The sequence below is a fragment of the Orcinus orca genome, chromosome X (assembly GCF_937001465.1).
Source record: "Orcinus orca chromosome X, mOrcOrc1.1, whole genome shotgun sequence".
NCBI lineage: Eukaryota > Metazoa > Chordata > Mammalia > Artiodactyla > Delphinidae > Orcinus > Orcinus orca.
This window is the reverse complement of record NC_064580.1, coordinates 66,795,142-66,813,625: the sequence shown is the minus strand read 5'-3', so window position 1 is coordinate 66,813,625 and position 18,484 is coordinate 66,795,142. Positions and strand designations below refer to the sequence as shown.

The following is an 18,484-nucleotide window of genomic DNA, read 5'->3' as shown; positions in this document are numbered from 1 at the left end:
CCACCAGTCTGCTCTCTATGTCTATGATTCTGTTTTTGTTTCATACATAGGTTCATTTATGTCATATTTTAGATTCCACATATGTGATATCATGTGGTATTTGTCTTTCTCTTCCTGAGTTACTTCACTTAGTATGGTGATCTATAGTTGCATGCGTGTTGCTGCAAATGGCATGATTTTGTTCTTTTTATGGCTAAGTAGTATTTCATTGTATATATGTACCACATCTTCTTTATCCATTCATCTGTCAGTGGACATTTAGGTTGTTTCCATGTTTTGGCTATTCTGAATAGTGCTGCTATGAACATAGGGGTGCATGTATCTTTTTGAATTATTGTTTTGTCTGGATATATGCCCAAGAGTAGGATTGCTGGATCATATGGTAATTCTGTTTTGGCTTTCTGAGGAACCTCCATACTGTTTTCCACAGTGGCTACACCAACTTATATTCCTACCAACAGTGTAGGAGGGTTCCCTTTTCTCCACACCCTCTCCATCATTTGTTATTTGTAGACTTTTTAATGGTGGCCATGCTGACTGGTATGAGGTGGTACTGCATTGTAGTTTTGATTTACATTTCTCTAATAATTAGCGATGTTGAGCATCTTTTCATGTGCCTGCTGGCCATCTGTATGTCTTCTTTAGAGAAATGTCTATTTAGGTCTTCTGCCCGTTTTTCAGTTGGGTTGTTTGGTGTTTTGTTGTTGAGTTATTGTATATCTAAGTTGTTTAAAACCCATTTCAAATTGGATTTGCCGTTTTACTGTTTAATTGTAAGAATTTTTTACATTATTAAAAGGGTATATATTTTATAAAAGGATTATTTTATTATTTTTTATTTTTTTTTATTTTTTTGCGGTACACGGGCCTCTCACTGTTGTGGCTTCTCCCGTTGCGGAGCACAGGCTCCGGACGCGCAGGCTCAGCGGCCGTGGCTCACGGGCCCAGCTGCTCTGCGGCAAGTGGGATCTTCCCGGACCGGGGCACGAACCCGTGTCCCCTGCATCGGCAGGCGGACTCTCAACCACTGTGCCATCAGGGAAGCCCTATAAAAGGATTATTAATGCTTTTTCAGATATATGATTTGAAAATAGTTGTCATCAGCTATGTGGGTTGTCTCTTCACTTTCTTGATGGTATCTTTTCATACACAGAAGTTTTGAATTCCAATGAAATAAGTTTTATCTGTTTTCTTTCTTGCTTTTCAGTTTAGGAAATCTTTTATTAGAAATGGGGTATATGTTTATTTTCTGCATTTTAAACTTTTAAGTTTTTTTTTTTTTGCGGTACATGGGCCTCTCACTGTTGTGGCCTCTCCTGTTGCAGAGCACAGGCTCCAGATGCGCAGGCTCAGCGGCCATGGCTCATGGGCCCAGCCGCTCCGTGGCATGTGGGATCTTCCTGGACTGGGGCACAAACCCGTGTCTCCTGCATTGGCAGGCGGACTCTCAACCACTGCGCCACCAGGGAAGCCCTAAATTTTAACTTTTTATAACCCTGTTTGTTGGATTACAGATACACTTATTACATAACTTAATAGGATATGCTGTGATAATTTAGTTATATAAATATTTCCATGGGAATCTGTGAGCTCTTCTAGGTCCTGTTCTATTCATCTTAGTGTTGGTCATTTATACATTTATTCTGTTCTAAGCAGAAAATAGAATAATAAACAAAAGAACTACTGAAGGCTTCCAGAGACTAAGTGCTCAGGAAATATATTTGATACATTACTGGATTATTATTTTAAATGATGTAAAGCAAAATCTCATACTACCAGCATTTTCCTTGAATAGTACTTTTTAATGTTTTAATTTATTTTATTTAAGTATAGTTATTTTACAGTGTTGTGTTAATTTCTGTTGTATAGCAAAGTGATTCAGTTATACATATATGTATATAGATGCATTCTTTTTCGTATTCTTTTCTATTATGGTTTATCACAGTCCTTGAATTATACTTTTTTAAAAAAAATTAATTTTGTATTGGAGCATCGTTGATTAACAATGTGTTAGTTTCAGGTGTACAGCAAAGTGATTCAGGTATACATATATGCATATATATACATTCTTTTTCATATTCTTTTCCATTATGGTTTATCACAGTCCTTGAATTATACTTTGATTGTAGATAAGTGTACAGGTAGATTTTGTTACTCATGTTTTCATATCCTCAGTGAAATAAAGAAAATTCATTTTCTTTAATTCTTATTTTAAGTATGCATTCTTTCAGACCACTTACAGTGTAGATATATTTTCAGTTTGTTAAACTTTATATTTAATTTAATATATGACCTGGTAAGTTAGGATATTCTTAAAATTTTTATTTTGACAGTGAAAGCAAGTTGAATACATTGGTGCAGAAGCTTCATGACTTTCTGGCACACTCATCAGAAGAATCTGAAGAAACAAGTTCTCCTCCAAGACTTGTGATGAACCAAAGCACAGGTAAATTGAAAAAGGATGTGTAACATCTTCTAGTCTATTTTCCATTTATTTTTGAGCAGGTGCAGTTATTAAAGTCTTTAATAGCCCCTGTGTATCTAGTAGTTAGATAATATCTGATACTTGAGATTTTAATTCAGATAAGTAAAAAGTATAAGGTTTTATGGTTATAGGTGCTTAGAGAAGCATATACTTAGGGTTTTGTGTGTAATAGAAATGCTTTATAGAGGTGGGTGATGAGGTTATCTGTTTAAAATAGTATTAGAAGTTGTAGGAATAGTACAGAAATATATTATCCTAGAAGTTATGCATGTATTACGAGTTACATTTTTATATTGTTTGATAACTTCTTTGAGTAGATTTGGTACATAAATTTGTTTTTAATAAAAAACAACATCTCCTCTCTACCTCCATTTTTCCTTTTTAAAAGTATCTTGTATCATATATGATGATTACCATCATTTGTTTTGAGGTTTTTAAGGGTAGCCACATATATAAGAGGTGAATACACACACACACACACACACACGCACACACGCACACACGCACACACACGTACTTGCACACAAACACAATATGTACAAAAAGGGTGAAGAGTGGTAGATCACAGTGAAAAGTTCAGCCATATGTGTAATTAGAGTACCAGAAGGAGAAAAGAGAGAATGGGTCAGAAGCTGAATTTGATGAGATATTCACTGAGCATTTTCTTTTTTTTGTTTAAAGATTTATTTATTTATTTATTTTATTTATTTTTGGCTGTGTCGGGACTTAGTTGTGGTGTGCCGTCTCTTTCATTGTGGTGCTCAGGCTTCTTTCTAGCTGTGGCGTGAGGATTTTCTCTTCTCTAGTTGTGGCGCGCAGACTCCAGGGCTCTGTAGTTTGCAGCATGCAGGCTCTCTTGTTGAGGTGCGCAGGCTCTCTTGTTGAGGTGCACAAGCTCAGTAGTTGTGGCGCACAGGCTTAGTTGCCCCATGGCATGTGGGATCTTAGCTCCCTGACCAGGGATCGAACCTGCATCCCCTGCATTGTAAGGCGGGTTCTTTACCACCAGACCACCAGAGAAGTCCCTCGCTGAGCATTTTATAAAAGTGAAGAAAGACATCAAGCTGTAGATTCATGAAACACTATGAACCCCACGCAGGATAAATAGAAAACTACAACTATGAATATCATAATTAAACTCCTAAAGAACGAAAACAAAGAGAACAATCTTAGGAGCAGCCAGAGGAAAAATGTCTTTGCTTTTTGAATGTTGAATGTTCTGAACAACAGTAACACTGATAGCTCATTTGACGACAGGAATTTTAGAAGCTGGATGATGAAGAAATGATTTATTTAAAGTGAGAAATGAAAATAATTGCCAGAGTCAAAGTTTTCTCAGTGAAAACATCTTTGAAAAGTGAAGGTGGAGTAAAGATAAAAAGTGAGAACTTGATGTCAGCACACCGACACTAGAGGAAATAGTAAAGGGTTTTCTTAAATGAGAAGGAAAATAATTCGAAATGGTGACACCAAAATACAGGAAGTTACAAATAACAATGGGAGGGATAAATAGGTGAATAAAATGAAATATGTACTTTTATCTAATCCACAGTCCGTAGTCTTAATTCATAAATTGCCCCAACAGTGTTTTCATAGGTAACTTCTCGCCCCGCAAGTCCAGGATCCAGTTGAAGATGCCACATTGTAAATAGTTATTTGGTCTTTAGCCTTTTCATATCTGAAACAAGCTGGAACCATAACATTTATCAAATGTACAGATATATTATTTTGGTGGTTGTCCCTCAATGTGGATTTGTCTGATTAGTTATAATTAGATTGGGATTTTTAATTTTTGGCAGGATTGCCATGTAAGTGGCATTATGTTCTTGTCCATGCATCATATCACAAGGTACGTGATGTAATCTCCCCGTTTATTGGTGATGTTAACTTAGGTTACTTGGTTATGGTTGTTTTTCTGGGTTAAGCCACTGTAAAGGTATGATTTATTCCTTTGTAACTAATTTGTTGAAGATTACTTTGAAATTAACTTAGGTTTTTTTTTTTTTTTTTTTTTTTTTTTTTTTTTTTTTTTTGCGGCACGCAGGCCTCTCACTGCTGTGGCCTCTCCCGTTGCGGAGCACAGGCTCCGGATGCGCAGGCTCAGCGGCCATGGCTCACAGGCCCAGCCACTCCGCGGCATGTGGGATCCTCCCAGACCGGGGCACAAACCCGTGTCCCCTGCATCGGCAGGCAGACCCTCAACCACTGCGCCACCAGGGAAGCCCCCTTAGGTATTCTTTTCATCATCAGAAGTGAGCTTTTATGGTTTCTTACTGCAAATTACCACAAACTTGGCATCTTAAAACAACCCGGATTATTTATTTATTTATGGCTGCATTGGGTCTTCGTTGCTCCACGTGGGCTTTCTCCAGTTGTGGCAAGCGGGGTCTACTCTTCGTTGTGGTGTGCAGGCTTCTCATTGCAGTGGCTTCCCTTGTTGCGGAGCACGGACTCTAGGACTCTAGGTGTGCGGACTTCACTAGTTGTGGCATGTGGGCTCAGTTGTTGTGGCTTGCGGACTCTAGAGCGCAGGTTGAGTAGTTGTGGCACGTGGGCTTAGTTGCTCTGCAGCATGTGGGGTCTTCCTGGAACAGGGATCAAACCTGCATCCTCCACATTGGCAGGTGGATTCTTAACCACTGCACCACCAGGGAAGTCCCAACCCAAATTTATTATCTCATAGTTCTGTAGGTTTGGAGTCTAGGTGGATTTTGATGAGCTCTGCTAAGGGAATCACAAGGTCTAAGTCAAAGTGACAGTAAGACTATGTTCCTTTCTGGAGACTCTGTGGAAAAATCCATTTCCATGCTCATTCAGGTTGTTGGCAGAATTCAGTTCATTGTGGTTGTAGGCCTGAGGTCCCCATTTCTTGCTGACTATTGGCCAGGATCCTCTCAGCTCCTTAATTTCCTCTCACATGGCCCCCGCCATCTACAAAGACATCAAAAACATGTGTCTTCCTCATGCTTTGAATTTCTCTGACTTATCCTTTTGCTTCTCTGCACCTTCTGCACGAGCTGGAGTCATTTTTCTACTTTAAAGGTCTCATGTGATTAGACTAGACCCCCTCATTCTCACCACTTCCCAGTGAGCTCCCATTTTTAAGGTCAACTGTGCCATTTTACATAGCAAAACCATGGGAGTGTTATTTCCTCACGTTCACAGGTTCTGAAGATTCGGGATCATGAAATCTTGGGGACCATTCCTAGAAATTCTGCCTACACCACATCCATTCACGATTCTTGTGGCTCAATTATATGTTACTATGATGGGTTCAAAATCATGATGTTCTGATCTATCATTCCTCCTATGTTTTAGTTGGCATATTACTATAAGGGAGAAGTTTACATTTCTATGCTCTGTATTCATTTGTTTATATTAGTATATACTAATTTTTTTCTTTTTCCATGAACATTTTCTTACTGTCATTATTTTAATATCCAAATTGTACCAGTATTGGCTAGTGGGAACCCCTTTTGTATGGCTCCTGCAGACCTTTTCACAAGTCTTCATCAACCTTGAGCACTTTCTTACTTTCTGCTCTCACAAGATGTTCATTATTTACTTTGCACTGTCCCTTCCCCAGCCATGGAATCAGTTATTTCTCCAAGGAGTTCTGATTCCTTTTAGAGGGATATGGTATTTAGAAAGCAATATCTGGGTGTATGATGTGCTCATTGCCGCCAGGATGTCTGCTTCCAGGCCCTTTAGCAGAGAAAGCCAGTATATGTGTTATGTTTTCATGCACTGATATTGATACTTTTAATTTTACTTTGGACTACAGACATCATTCTAGTCTTCCTCTTTTTGTATTTTAACTTCTTACTGCAACAGAAAGATGGCTCCCATTATCCTCAGTTTATGTACTCAGTTTATCAGTCTTCATTGTATCCACGTGGTTTCAAATTTGCAAACCAAATCATCACAATAAAGAAACCTAACTAGTGTTAAATATTTGTTTTAAGTTCCTTTTGTCTTTAGAATGAAATCATAGTGTCACAGTTCTATATTCAGTAGTTAGTTGGGGAGTTCTGCTTCTGGTAGTGGCAGAGTAGCTCTTTATGGATAAACAGATATCTCTCACAGATACCAATTATTAATTCTGGCCAAAATACTGAACACAATGATGTGAGGAAACTGAACAGTGACACAAAGCAGACACAAATTGGAGTAGGGTCAACCCATGGAAGAAAGAAGTATTAATGGCTGAATTCCCAATTGTTAAGCCTTTTTTCCTTAGGAAAGGTGCCAGTTAGCTCCATCAGTGGAATTTAAGACTTGGATAGCTCTGTCCTTCTGGATATGCTGTTTGAGCTTGCAACCCCACTACTTCTGATAGCCTTCTTGCGACTAAGGTTGAACCAGCATAAAACTCAGCATTTGGTCCAAGGTGGTGGTGTAGGAAGACCCTGATCTCACCCCTCCCCACAGACACACCGAATTTACAGCTACGTAAAGAGTGATGCCTCTTGCAGAAGAACTGAGGTCTGATTAAACAGCTTCTCCACAACAAATGATACAAGGACCACATAGAGATTGGTAGGAGACACAGAGAGAGAGTATTGATGGGAGCCCCACTTCAGTGTGGTGTACTGCCGTGGCGAGGGATATCACTAAGGGGCCTGTGTACAGACCTGCCTCCCCTGGGGCACAGAGAAAAAACAGTGGTTTAAAGGAGATCTAGACTGTACATGAAGGAAATCCACTTACTAACCCTAGAGTGTCTGCTAAATGGGCAGGGAACTGCTGGAACTATCTCCAATGTTGAAGGTGCTAGAGAGCACCATTTTTTGTGTTCCTCCTTTACCTTGATAGCACAAGTGGGAACATAGTCCACGTTCTCTAGCTGGCCTTCCAAGGCCACCTCAGCATACCTCTGGCCCACACAAGCTATAGGCGTCCTACCAAGGCAGCCTGAGTATACAGTGCCCCAGGACCCCCTGGCTCATGACTTATTAGGCTCCAGCCGGCTTGCCAAAGCTGCCTGGCACACACAGACTACACAGGGGATGCTCTTAACTGAGGTTATGCCTTCAAGACCGGGAGAGGTACCTGTTTTGCCTGATGTATAGAAAGAAACACAAAGTCAAACAAAATGGGGACAGAGGAATATGTTCCAAGTGAAAGAACAAGGTAAAACTGCAGAAAAAAATCTTAATGAAATGGAGATAAGTAATTTACCTGATAAAGAATTCAAAGAAATGGTCATACAGATGCTTACCAAACTAGGTAGAAGAATGGAGGAACACAGTGAGAACTTCAACAAAGAGAAAATATAAAAAAGAAACAGTCAGAACTGAAGAACACAATATTGGAAAATACAGTAGAGGAAATTATAGTTGATACAGTAGAACACATCAGTGATTTGGAAGACAGAATAGTGGAAACCACCCAATCAGAACAGAAAAAAAGAAGAATTTTAGAAAGTGAGAGTTTAAGGGATCTCTGGGGGGCTTCCCTGGTGGCGCAGTGGTTGAGAGTCTGCCTGCCGATGCAGGGGACGCGGGTTTGTGCCCCGGTCTGGGAGGATCCCACATGCCGTGGAGCGGCTGGGCCCGTGAGCCATGGCCACTGAGCCTGTGCGTCCAGAGCCTGTGTTCCGCAACGGGAGAGGCCACAACAGTGAGAGGCCCGCATACTGCAAAAAAAAAAAAAAAAAAAAAAAAAGGGGGATCTCTGGGACATCAGGAGTACTAACATTCTCATAGTAGGGGTAGGGGTCTCGGATGGAGAAGAGAGAGAGAAAGGGACAAAAAATTTACTTAAAGAAATAATGTCTGAAAACTTCCCTAGTCTGGGAGAGGAAACAGACATCTAGGTACAAGAATCACAGAGTTCCAAACAAGGTGAACCCAAGGAGATCCACACCAAACATGTAAGTAAAATGGCAAAAGATAAAGTGAGAATTTTATGGGCAGCAGGAGAAAAACAACTAATCATATACAAGGAAAATCCCATAAAATTATTAGCTGATTTTTCAGCAGAAACTCTGCAAGCCAGAAGGGGGGGGGTGGCATGATATATTTAAAGTACTGAAAGTAAAAAAACTTCCAACCAAGAATACTCTACCTGGCAAGGTTATCATTCAGAATTGAAGGAGAGATGGAGTTTCCCAGACAAGCAAAACCTAAAGGAGTTCAGCACCACTAAAATGGCCTTACAAGAAATGTTAAAACGTATTCTTAGGTGGAAAAGAAAAGGCAATAGTTAGAAATAAGAAAATATATGAAAGAAAAAAATCTCACTGGTAAAGGTAAATATATAGTAAATCAGCCACTTACAAAGCTAGTAGGAAGGTTAAAAGACAAAAAGTAGTAAAATCAACTATAACTACAATAAGTAGCTAAGGGATACACAAAGTATAAAGTTGTAAAATATCATGTCAGAAACAAAATGTTGGGGGGGGTAGTAAAAATGTAGTACTTTCAGAATATATTTGAACTTAAGCAACTGTCAGCCTAAATTAAATCAGTGTGTGTGTGTGTATGTGTGCGCACGTATCAACCTGATGGTAGCTGCAAACCCAAAACCTGCAATAGATAAACAAAAAATAAAGGAGCCCAAACATAAAGAAAATCATCAAACTACAAGGGAAGAGACTTCCCTGGTGGTCCAGTGTTTAAGAATCTGCCTTCCAACGCAGGGGACGTGGGTTTGATCCCTGGTCAGGGAACTAAGCTGCCACATGCCACGGGGCAGCTAAGTCTGCGTGCTGCAACTACTGAGCCTGTGTGCCGCAACTAGAGAGCCCACACGCCACAACTAGAGAGAAGCCCGTGCGCCGCAGCTAAGACCCAAGGCAGCCAAAAAATAAATTAATAAAATATTTTAAAAAAAACTACAAGGGAAGAAACCAAGAGAAGAAAGGAATAGAGAATAACTATAAAAACAAGCAGAAAATAATTAACAAAATGGCAATAGGTAAATCCTTATCAATAACCAGTTTAAATATAAATTGACTAAATGCTCCAATCAAAATAGAGATGGCTGAATGGATTAAAAAGCAAGACCCATTTATATGCTGCCTACAAGAGACTCACTTCAGATCTAAAGACAAACAGTTGATACTGAAGGGATTGAAAAAGGTATTCAATGCAAAAGGAAACGAAAAGAAAGCAGGGGTACTAAACAAAATGCTACAAAACCAATGCATCAACGAAGAAATCAAAGAGGAAATTTAAAAATACCTTGAGACACATGAAAATGGAAACACAACTTTCCAGAATCTATGGGATGCAGCAAAAGCAGTTCCAAGAGGGAAGATTATAGTGATACAGGCCAACTTCAAGAAAAAAGAAAAATCTCAAATTTAAAAAAATGTAGCTTTACATTTAAAGGGACTAGAAAAAGAAGACCAGAACAAGTCCTGACTTAGTAAAAGGAAAGAAATACTAAAGGTCAGATTGGAAATAATGCAACTGATAGCTCGTCTTCTTCCTCTTAACAGGGTCTTTTGCAGAGTGAAAGTTTTAAATTTTGAGGAAGTCTAATTTATAGATTTCCTTTTGAGGATCATGCTTTTCTTACATATAAAGGAGCTAGAAAAAGAAGAGCAAACAAAACCCAAAGTTAGTAGAAGGAAATAAACCATAAAGATCAGGGCAGAAATAAATGAAATAGAGACTAAAAAATAATAGAAAAGATCAATGAAACTACGAACTAGTTTTCTTTTTGAAAATGTAAACAAAATTGAAAAATCTTAAGTCAGACTCATCGTGAAAAAAAGAGAGTCCAAATAAATAAAATGAGAAAGGAAAGAGGAAAAGTAACAACTTATACCACATCAATGCAATGAATCCTAAGAGACTATTGTGCCAACAAATTGGACAACATCGAAGAAGTGGATAAATTCCTAGAAACTTACAATTTTCAAGACTGAATCATGGAGAAATACAAAATCTAAACAGACTGATTACTAATGAAATTCAATTAGTGATCAAAAAACTTCCAACAAACAAAAGTTGAAGAGCAGTTGGCTTCATAGGTGAATTCTATCAAACATTTAAAGAAAAATTAATAGTTATAACTTAGTATGGTGACAGATGATAACTAGACTTGTAGGGGTGGTCATTTTATAACGTATAAAATATTGAATCACTATGTTGTGCACCTAAAACTAATATATTAAGTTAATTATTTTTCAATTAAAAGAGTTGAATGGAAACCTGCATTCTTGATGAGGCATAAAGGAATTTAGGGAGACCACAGTAGGTTTAGTAAAATGAGAGGGGAGATCCCACCTAGAAGAGAGCTACAGTTTGGGAGCTCTGGAACCTGCAAAAACTCTTGCCATATCTGGTTGATTCACAAGTGCAGCCCAGATTCTAGGTAGCCCAGTTAGGGCTAAAAGAACAGAATAAAGCTTTCAGCTGCTTACACTAGAGGGTATATATTTTGGGGTTTGATTTCAGGTAAGTTGACTATCCGCTATTAACAAAAATAACAACTGTAACAGCATGCAGTGTTTTCACTGTATCTTTAAAAATGTCCAGTACCCAATCTGAAATAAAAAGAGGAAATTGTGACTCATGTTCAAAAGGAAAGGCAAGCAGTAGAGACAATCCACATATGTCTCAAATGTTGAAATTAGCAAGCAAGAATATTAAAGCAGCTATTGCAACTATGCTTTAGTATAATAAAGCAAATACATTTATGTTGAATGGACAGGTAAGAAATCTCAGTACAAACATAGAAAATGTAAAAAAGAACCAATTTGAAATTCTAGAACTGAAAAATAAATTTCTGAATAACAAATCATTGTTTGTACTTAACAGGAGATTAGAGATAGCTGTAGTAGTGTCAGTAAATTTGATGATAGTCTAATAGAAATTATCCAAAATGAGAATAGAAAACATTGAAAAATAAAAAGTGTGCAGAACACTTGCTCTTCAGATCCTTTCCCCAATAAATCTGTGTAGTTATCCACCAAATACATGTAAAGAATAGGAATGTTTAATGATAGAGAAAAAAATGTTGATAGAAACTCTCAGTTGGCCCAGTGTTTTGTAGTTAGCTGTATACTAATCTTGCATATACTTTGATACATTTTTACCTTCTTACTTCATTTTTGTGGTGCTATTTTAAATTCCCTGGTTTTTAAATTTCAGATTCCAATTGTTCATTGCAGGAATTCACTTATGTTTTTTATGTCGACCTTGTATCCTGTGAACTTGCTCTAGGTAGCTTCTTTTTCATCTTTTAGATTTATTGGAATTTTCTACCTAATCTGGTTGTCTGCAAATAGGGTCACGTTTATTTCTTCCGTTCCATCTCTTTGCCTTTTAATTCCTTTTCTTGCCTCATTATGCTGGGTAGGACTTTCTGTATTTTCCATTATTATGTTGAAGAAGAATGATGATAGCAGACATCTTGGTGTTTCTGATGTTAGTAGGAAAGCGTTCAGCTCTTTCACCATTAAGTATGATGGTTACTGTATAAGATTTTTGTAAATATTCTGTCAAGTTGAGGAAGTTCCCCTCCCCTAGTTTTCTGAGTTTTTTCCCTAAAGTGGTATTTTTATTGAGATGGATGTAGATTCATATGCAGTTGTAACACACACACAGCTCTTACACACTTTTCCCAGTTTCTCACAATAGCAACATTCTACAGAAGTATAACATATTGTCGGTTAACCACGTTATTGATATCTACCAATCTGATTTAGATTTCCTCAGTTTTACGTGTACTTTTGTGTTTTTGTTAAGTTCTATACAGTTTGATTACCTTGAGTTGATTCATGCATCCACCACCACAGTCAACATGCAGATTCCTTATCTTGCCCTTTTATAATCATGCTCAGCTCCCTACCTCTACTCCTACCTGTGCCTAACACCTGGAAATCACTAATTTGTCCTCCATTTCTAAATTGTTTTTCATTTTAAACATGTTCTATAAATGGAATCCTATAGTATATGACATTTGGGGATTGGGTTTTTTCACTTAGCATAATTCCCTTGGGATTCAGCCAGGTTGTTGCATGTGTCAATAGTTCTCTCCTTTTTATTGCAATGTGTAGTTTTCTATGGTATGGATGTACCACAGTTTAACCATTTACCCATTAAGGGACATCTGGGATGATCCCAGATTTGGGCTGTTACAAATAAAGCTGCTGGTAAACATTAGTGTACAGGTTTTTGTGTCAACATAAGTTTTCATTTCTCTGGGATAAATACCCAGGAGTGCAGTTGGTGTGTCATAGGATGGTTGCATGTTTTTTTTTTTTTAAGGACACTCCTAAATTGTTTTCCAGAGTGGCTATACCATTTTATATTCTCACAGCAATGTATGAAGGATCAATTTCTCTGCATCCTCTCCAGCATTTGGTTTTACCACTATTTTAAAAAAAATTTAGACATTCTGATAGATACCTAATGATATCTCAGTGTGGTTTTAATTTGCATTTCCCTAATGACTACTAAAACTTTTAACACCATTATTGAGATATAATTTACTTACAATACAATTCACCAGTTTAAAGTGTACAATTCAGTAGTTTTTAGTATGTTCACAAATACATGCAGCCGTCACCACAGTAAATTTTATAATGTTATTATCACTTGAAAATGAAACTCTGTACTCTTTAGATATCACCCCCTACCGCCAGCCTTAAGCAACCACTAATCTACTTCCTTGTCTTTATAGATTTCCCTATTTCAGACTTTCTTATGAATGGCATTCTATTACATGTGGTTCTTTGTGACTGGCTTCTTTCACTTAGTATAATGTGTTTAAGGTGTATTTATGTTGTAGTGCATATTAGTACTTCATTTCTTTTTATGACCAAATAACATTCCTTTATATGGATATACCACATTTGTTTGTTGATGGACAATAACATCTTGTTTCTACCTTTTGGCTATTATGAATAATGCTACTATAACATTTGTGAACAAGTTTGTGTGTGGCCATATATTTTCATTTCTCTTAGGAGTGGAATTGCTGAGTTATATGGTAACTCTGTTAAATCCTTTGAGGAAATATCAAACTGTTTCCCAAAGTGGCTACACCATTGCACATTCCCCCCAGCAGTGTATGAGGATTCTGATTTCTCTGCATCCTTGCCAACAGTAGTTGTTATCTGACTTTTTAATTTTAGCCATCGTAGTACATGTGAAGTCGTGTCTTATTATGGTTTTGGTTTTCATTTTGCCTAATGGTTAATGATGTTGAGCATCTCTTCATGTGCTTATTGGTAGTTTGTATATATTCCTTAGAGAATTATCTATTTAGATCCTTTGCTCATTTTTAATTGGGTGTTTGTCTTTTTATCATTGATTTATAAGAATTCTTTATATATTCTAGACTTTTATTATGATAAAACTACACAATATAAAATTCACTATTTTAACCAATTTTAAGTATACAGTTCTATGGCATTAAGTACATTCACACTGTTGTGTAACCATCACTACCATCCATCTCCAGAACTTTTTCGTCTTCTCTACCTGAAACTCTGTACCCATTAAAATCACTAACTTCCCAATCCCCTTTACCCCCAGTCCCTGGCAACCACTATTCTACGTTCTTTCTCTATGAATATGACTACTTTAGGAACCTCATATAAGTGGGGTCATACGGTATTTGTCCTTTTGTGTCTGGCTTATTTTACTTGGCATAATGTCTTCAAGGTTAATCAGTGTTGTAGCATGTATCAAAATTTTCTTCCCTTTTAAGGCTGAATAGCATTCTGTTGTGTATATGTATGTATTTCTTTAATTTTCTTGATGATGTCCTTTGAAGCACAAATGTTTTTAGTTTTGATAAAGTCCAGCGTATCTATTTTTATTCTTGTTGCTCATACTTATGATGTCATGTCTAAGGATCTATTTCTAAATCTGGGGTCACAAAGATTTACCCCAATATTTTCTTGAAAGAGTTTTATAGTTTAGGCTCTTATGTTTAGGTTTTTAATGATGCATTTAGAGTTAATTTTTGTATGTGGTGTAAGGCAGGTCTCCAACTTAACTTTTTGCGTGTGGATACACAGTTGTGCCATACTGTTTGTTGAAAAGATTATTCTCTCCCTTCTGAATGGTCTTGGCATGCTGTTGGAAATCAGTTGACCATAGATATATGGGTTTATTTCTGAACTTTCATTTCTTTTTGACTGATTTTTATATCTGTTCTTTTGCCTGTAGTACACTGTACTGATTATAGTTGTTTTACACTAAGTTTTAGAATCTTGAAGTGCGAGTCTTCCTATTTTGTTTTTCCTTTTGAAGGTTGTTTTGACTATTCTGGGTCCATTTTAATTCTACATGAATTTTAGAATGAGCTTGTCAATTTCTACAAAGAAGTCGAGTGAGATTCTGACAGGGATTGCCTTTTTTTAAAAATTGTAGATCAATTTGTGGAGTATTACCATCTTAATGTTGTCTTCTATTTCATGACCATGCAGTGTTTTACCACTGATTTAAGTCTTTAATTTCTTTCAATGATGTTTTGTAGTTTTCAGAGTATAAGTTTTTAACTTCTCTTGTTAAATTTATTCCTAAGCATTTTATTCTTTTTGATGGTATTATAAATGGATTGTTTTATTTTCAGATCATTCTTTGCAAGTGTACAGAAATACAGTTGACTTCTGTATATTGTTCTCACATCCTTCAACCTTTCTGAACTCATTTACTAGTTGTAATATTTTAATGGATTTCTTGAGACTTTCTCTATTCAAGATAATGTCTCCAAAGACAGTTTTACTTCTTCCTTTTCAGTCTGGCTGCCTTTTATTTCTTTTCTCTTGCTTACTTGCTCTGGCTAGAATCTCCATTACAATGTTAAATGGAAGTGGCAGGAGAGGATTTCCTTCTCGTATTCTGATCTTAGAGCAAAAGCATTCAGTCTTTTACCATTAAGTAAAATACCATTGGGTATTTTGTAGCTTGCTGTGGAAGTTTCCTTTATTAAGAGTTTAAAAAAATAAATTATATTCTTTAGAGCAGTTTTAGGTACACAGAAAAATTGAGTGGAACGTACAGAAATTTCCTATTATGTGTCCACACACATGCACAGCCTCCCCCACAACCACAGTTGTACATCTGTTACAGTTGATGAACCTACAGTGAGTGACAAGTCATTATCATCTAAAACCCATAGCTTGCATTGGATTTCACTCTTGATGTTGTACATTCTAGGGATTTTGACAAATGTGTAATGACATCTATCTATCATTATAGTATCATACAGGTTAGTTTCACTGTGAAACTGTACACCTCAGATTGGGACTTGAACTCAGTCCCACCTCAGATGGGACTAAAACCCAGTTGTGCCTCAGATGGGACTTGAACGTGCAACCTCTGGCTTAGGAGGGGACTCAAACCCTCCCAAGCTGAAACCGCACACCTGGTCTCAGGACTCAGTGAAGCTCAGATTTTTATGTCTCAGCACAGAAGGAATTCAGCGAGAGGCAAAGTGACAGGCAAGAAGTAGATTTATTAATGTAAGATGCATGTGAAGTATACAAGCAGGCAGGCAAGAGGGCTGTGCCCTGAGAACTAAGTTGGCTACATTTTTACAATCAAAGGAAAAGTGGGAAAGGAGAGAAGACCACCTTCTTCCTCTTCCTTTGTAAAGATGTTGCAGGAAAATGGGGTGCAAGAGGATGGTCATGTTCCAGGTCTCGGGTGAGTTCCTGGGATGTGCTGCCAAGTGAAGGTCCCTGGCTTCGTGCAGGAAAGAATTCAAGAGCGAGCCATAGTGAAGTGAAAGTAGGTTTATTGAGCGAGATACACGTTCCGTAGGCAGAATGCAGTTCATCTCAGAAGGTGAGAGAGCAGCCCTGGGAGCTACACAATCCATAAGGTGTGGGCCACCTCAGAAGTAGAGAGGCCCTGGGGTGTGGGGGGTGTTTATTTTTTATGGGTTTGGTAATTTCATAGGCTAATGAGTAAGAGGTTTATTCCAACTATTTTGGGGAAGGGGCGGGGATTTCCAGGAATTGAGTCACTGCCTACTTTTTGGCCTTTTATGATTAGCCTAGGAACTGTCATGGTGCCTTGTGGGTGTGTCATTTAGCATGCTAATGTATTACAGTGAGTGTATAACAAGGCTCAAGGTCTACTGGAAGTCGAATCTTCCACCATCTTGGGCCTACTTGGTTCTAACCAGTTTTTGTCATATCCTCAATGGCTCTCATTCTTTTAATGGTTGTGCCCTGCCACCCTCCCTCCTGTCTCAAGTGCACTAAAAATCCTCTGTTCCATCTATCCATCCTTCCCCCTGTCCCCGCCCCCAAATCCATGGCAACCATTGATCTTTTTCTGTCTCCGTAGTTTTGTCTTTTCCAGAACGTCATATAGTTGGAATCGTACAGTATGTAATCTTTTCAGATTGGCTTTTTTCACATAGTAATATACAATACATTTAAACTTCCTTCATGTCTTCTCATGGCTTGGTAGCTCATTTCTTTTTAGAGCTGAATATTATTCCATTGATTGGATGTAACACAGTTTATCCAATTCACCTTTTGAAGGATATCTTGGTTGCTTCCAAATTTTGACAATTATGGGAAAAAAGCTACTTACGAAGGTGTTTTCTTTTTTTTTTTAAGGTTTTCAAAATAACATTTATTTCTTAAAAGTTAACATGTGCGTAATAGGAAACCAAAGAACACAAGAAGCAAAAAACAAAGTCATCCTCCATCACAAGCAGTTTACCATTTGATGTGTCCTTCTAGGTCTCGTTTGTGTATTTAAACACAACTAAGCATCCATTTTTATGTAATTAAGATCATACAGTTATGTATCATGCTTTTTCACACATCATGAATATTTACCATTTCAAAGTCCCAAAGTTATGAGTATTTTGATAACCAAAAATACACTATACCAACTCAATCTGGAAGGAAAAAAAATGTAATCCTTTTTTGGTGACAAAAACTTCAGAAAAGACAAAAATGGCAACAGGCCTCTAGATAAAGATATTGGCAGAGTTATGATTAAAATACTACATTCCCTTAACGTTCAATTAAAAATGAGACATAAAGCAACAGCGTACCCAAAGTATAATGCTTTTAAGAGGATTCATTATCTGATCTAAACTATTAAAGTATTAGCAAGGAGGTATGTTTCCACTGAATTACTTAACAATGTATTCCTATAGTACAGCTAAGAGATGCACACACATCAATGGTTATCATCAAAATATAAAAAGGAACACATCCACGTACTTCCCTCCCTTTTATACTGCCTTCTGCCCCTCTGCTGCCAACCTAATGAACAAGTCCTGGTGTACATTTCTCAGATGGTTTAACAATTCCATGTCCAAGATGCTACTTTTTTACCAATTATAACAAAGATACTTACAAATTGGTTAATTCACTAGCTCTACTTTTTATCATACATTGTCACCTCAGGACTCCTAAAAAGCCTAGATGTTGCAAAATAATGAATGAACCTTGTCCATAGTAAGCATTGGTACTTTACAAAAATGCACATTTAGACCTATGGTTATAACCTAAAACTGTCTTCTAGATATGGAGATATTAGCTAAGAGCCCTTCCCTTCACCCTTCCTCTTACCCCTCCTCCAGCATATCAGCAACTAAGTACAGGACTATATCTAGCTCCAAGAGGTGGATTAACATAGACGCTCCCAGAAGACACAGCCCTTCCTAAAAACCAACAAAAGGGCATTTATTAAGGGGTTATTTTACTACCTCTACTTTTAATATACTTTGGGCATTAGGACTTGCTTATTCTTTGATACACAGCAATATTAACTAAAACACACAAATAGAACACTGGTTAGACAATCTGAACTTGTCTAAAGACTCATGGGCACAGATCCCTTCTCTGTACTTCCTTCCTGTCTGCTCCCGCCTCCCCACCACCCAGTGAATAGTCAGCTTACTCTACAAGACTCAAGTTTAACAATTTCCACTCCCCAATACAACCATTCCTATGAATTAACAGGAAAAAAAAACTTAAAAGGTGTTACTTTTAACTCTCTATTTTCAACATATGTTGTGTACTTTTACACATCTAGAAAGATTAGATGTTTCAAA

The 18,484-nt window shown here is 37.4% G+C and overlaps 1 protein-coding gene across 16 annotated transcripts in view; it reads left to right on the top strand.

Annotated features, from left to right (window-relative positions):
* Positions 1-18,484, top strand: part of ATRX (ATRX chromatin remodeler) — a 249,515-nt gene that overhangs the window by 50,638 nt on the left and 180,393 nt on the right. For all 16 annotated transcript variants that reach the window (XM_004280438.4, XM_033406900.2, XM_004280437.4 and 13 more), the window contains one exon: positions 2,334-2,446. In XM_004280438.4, coding sequence (XP_004280486.1) covers positions 2,334-2,446 — 113 coding nt within the window. The remainder of the gene's footprint in view (positions 1-2,333; positions 2,447-18,484) is intronic.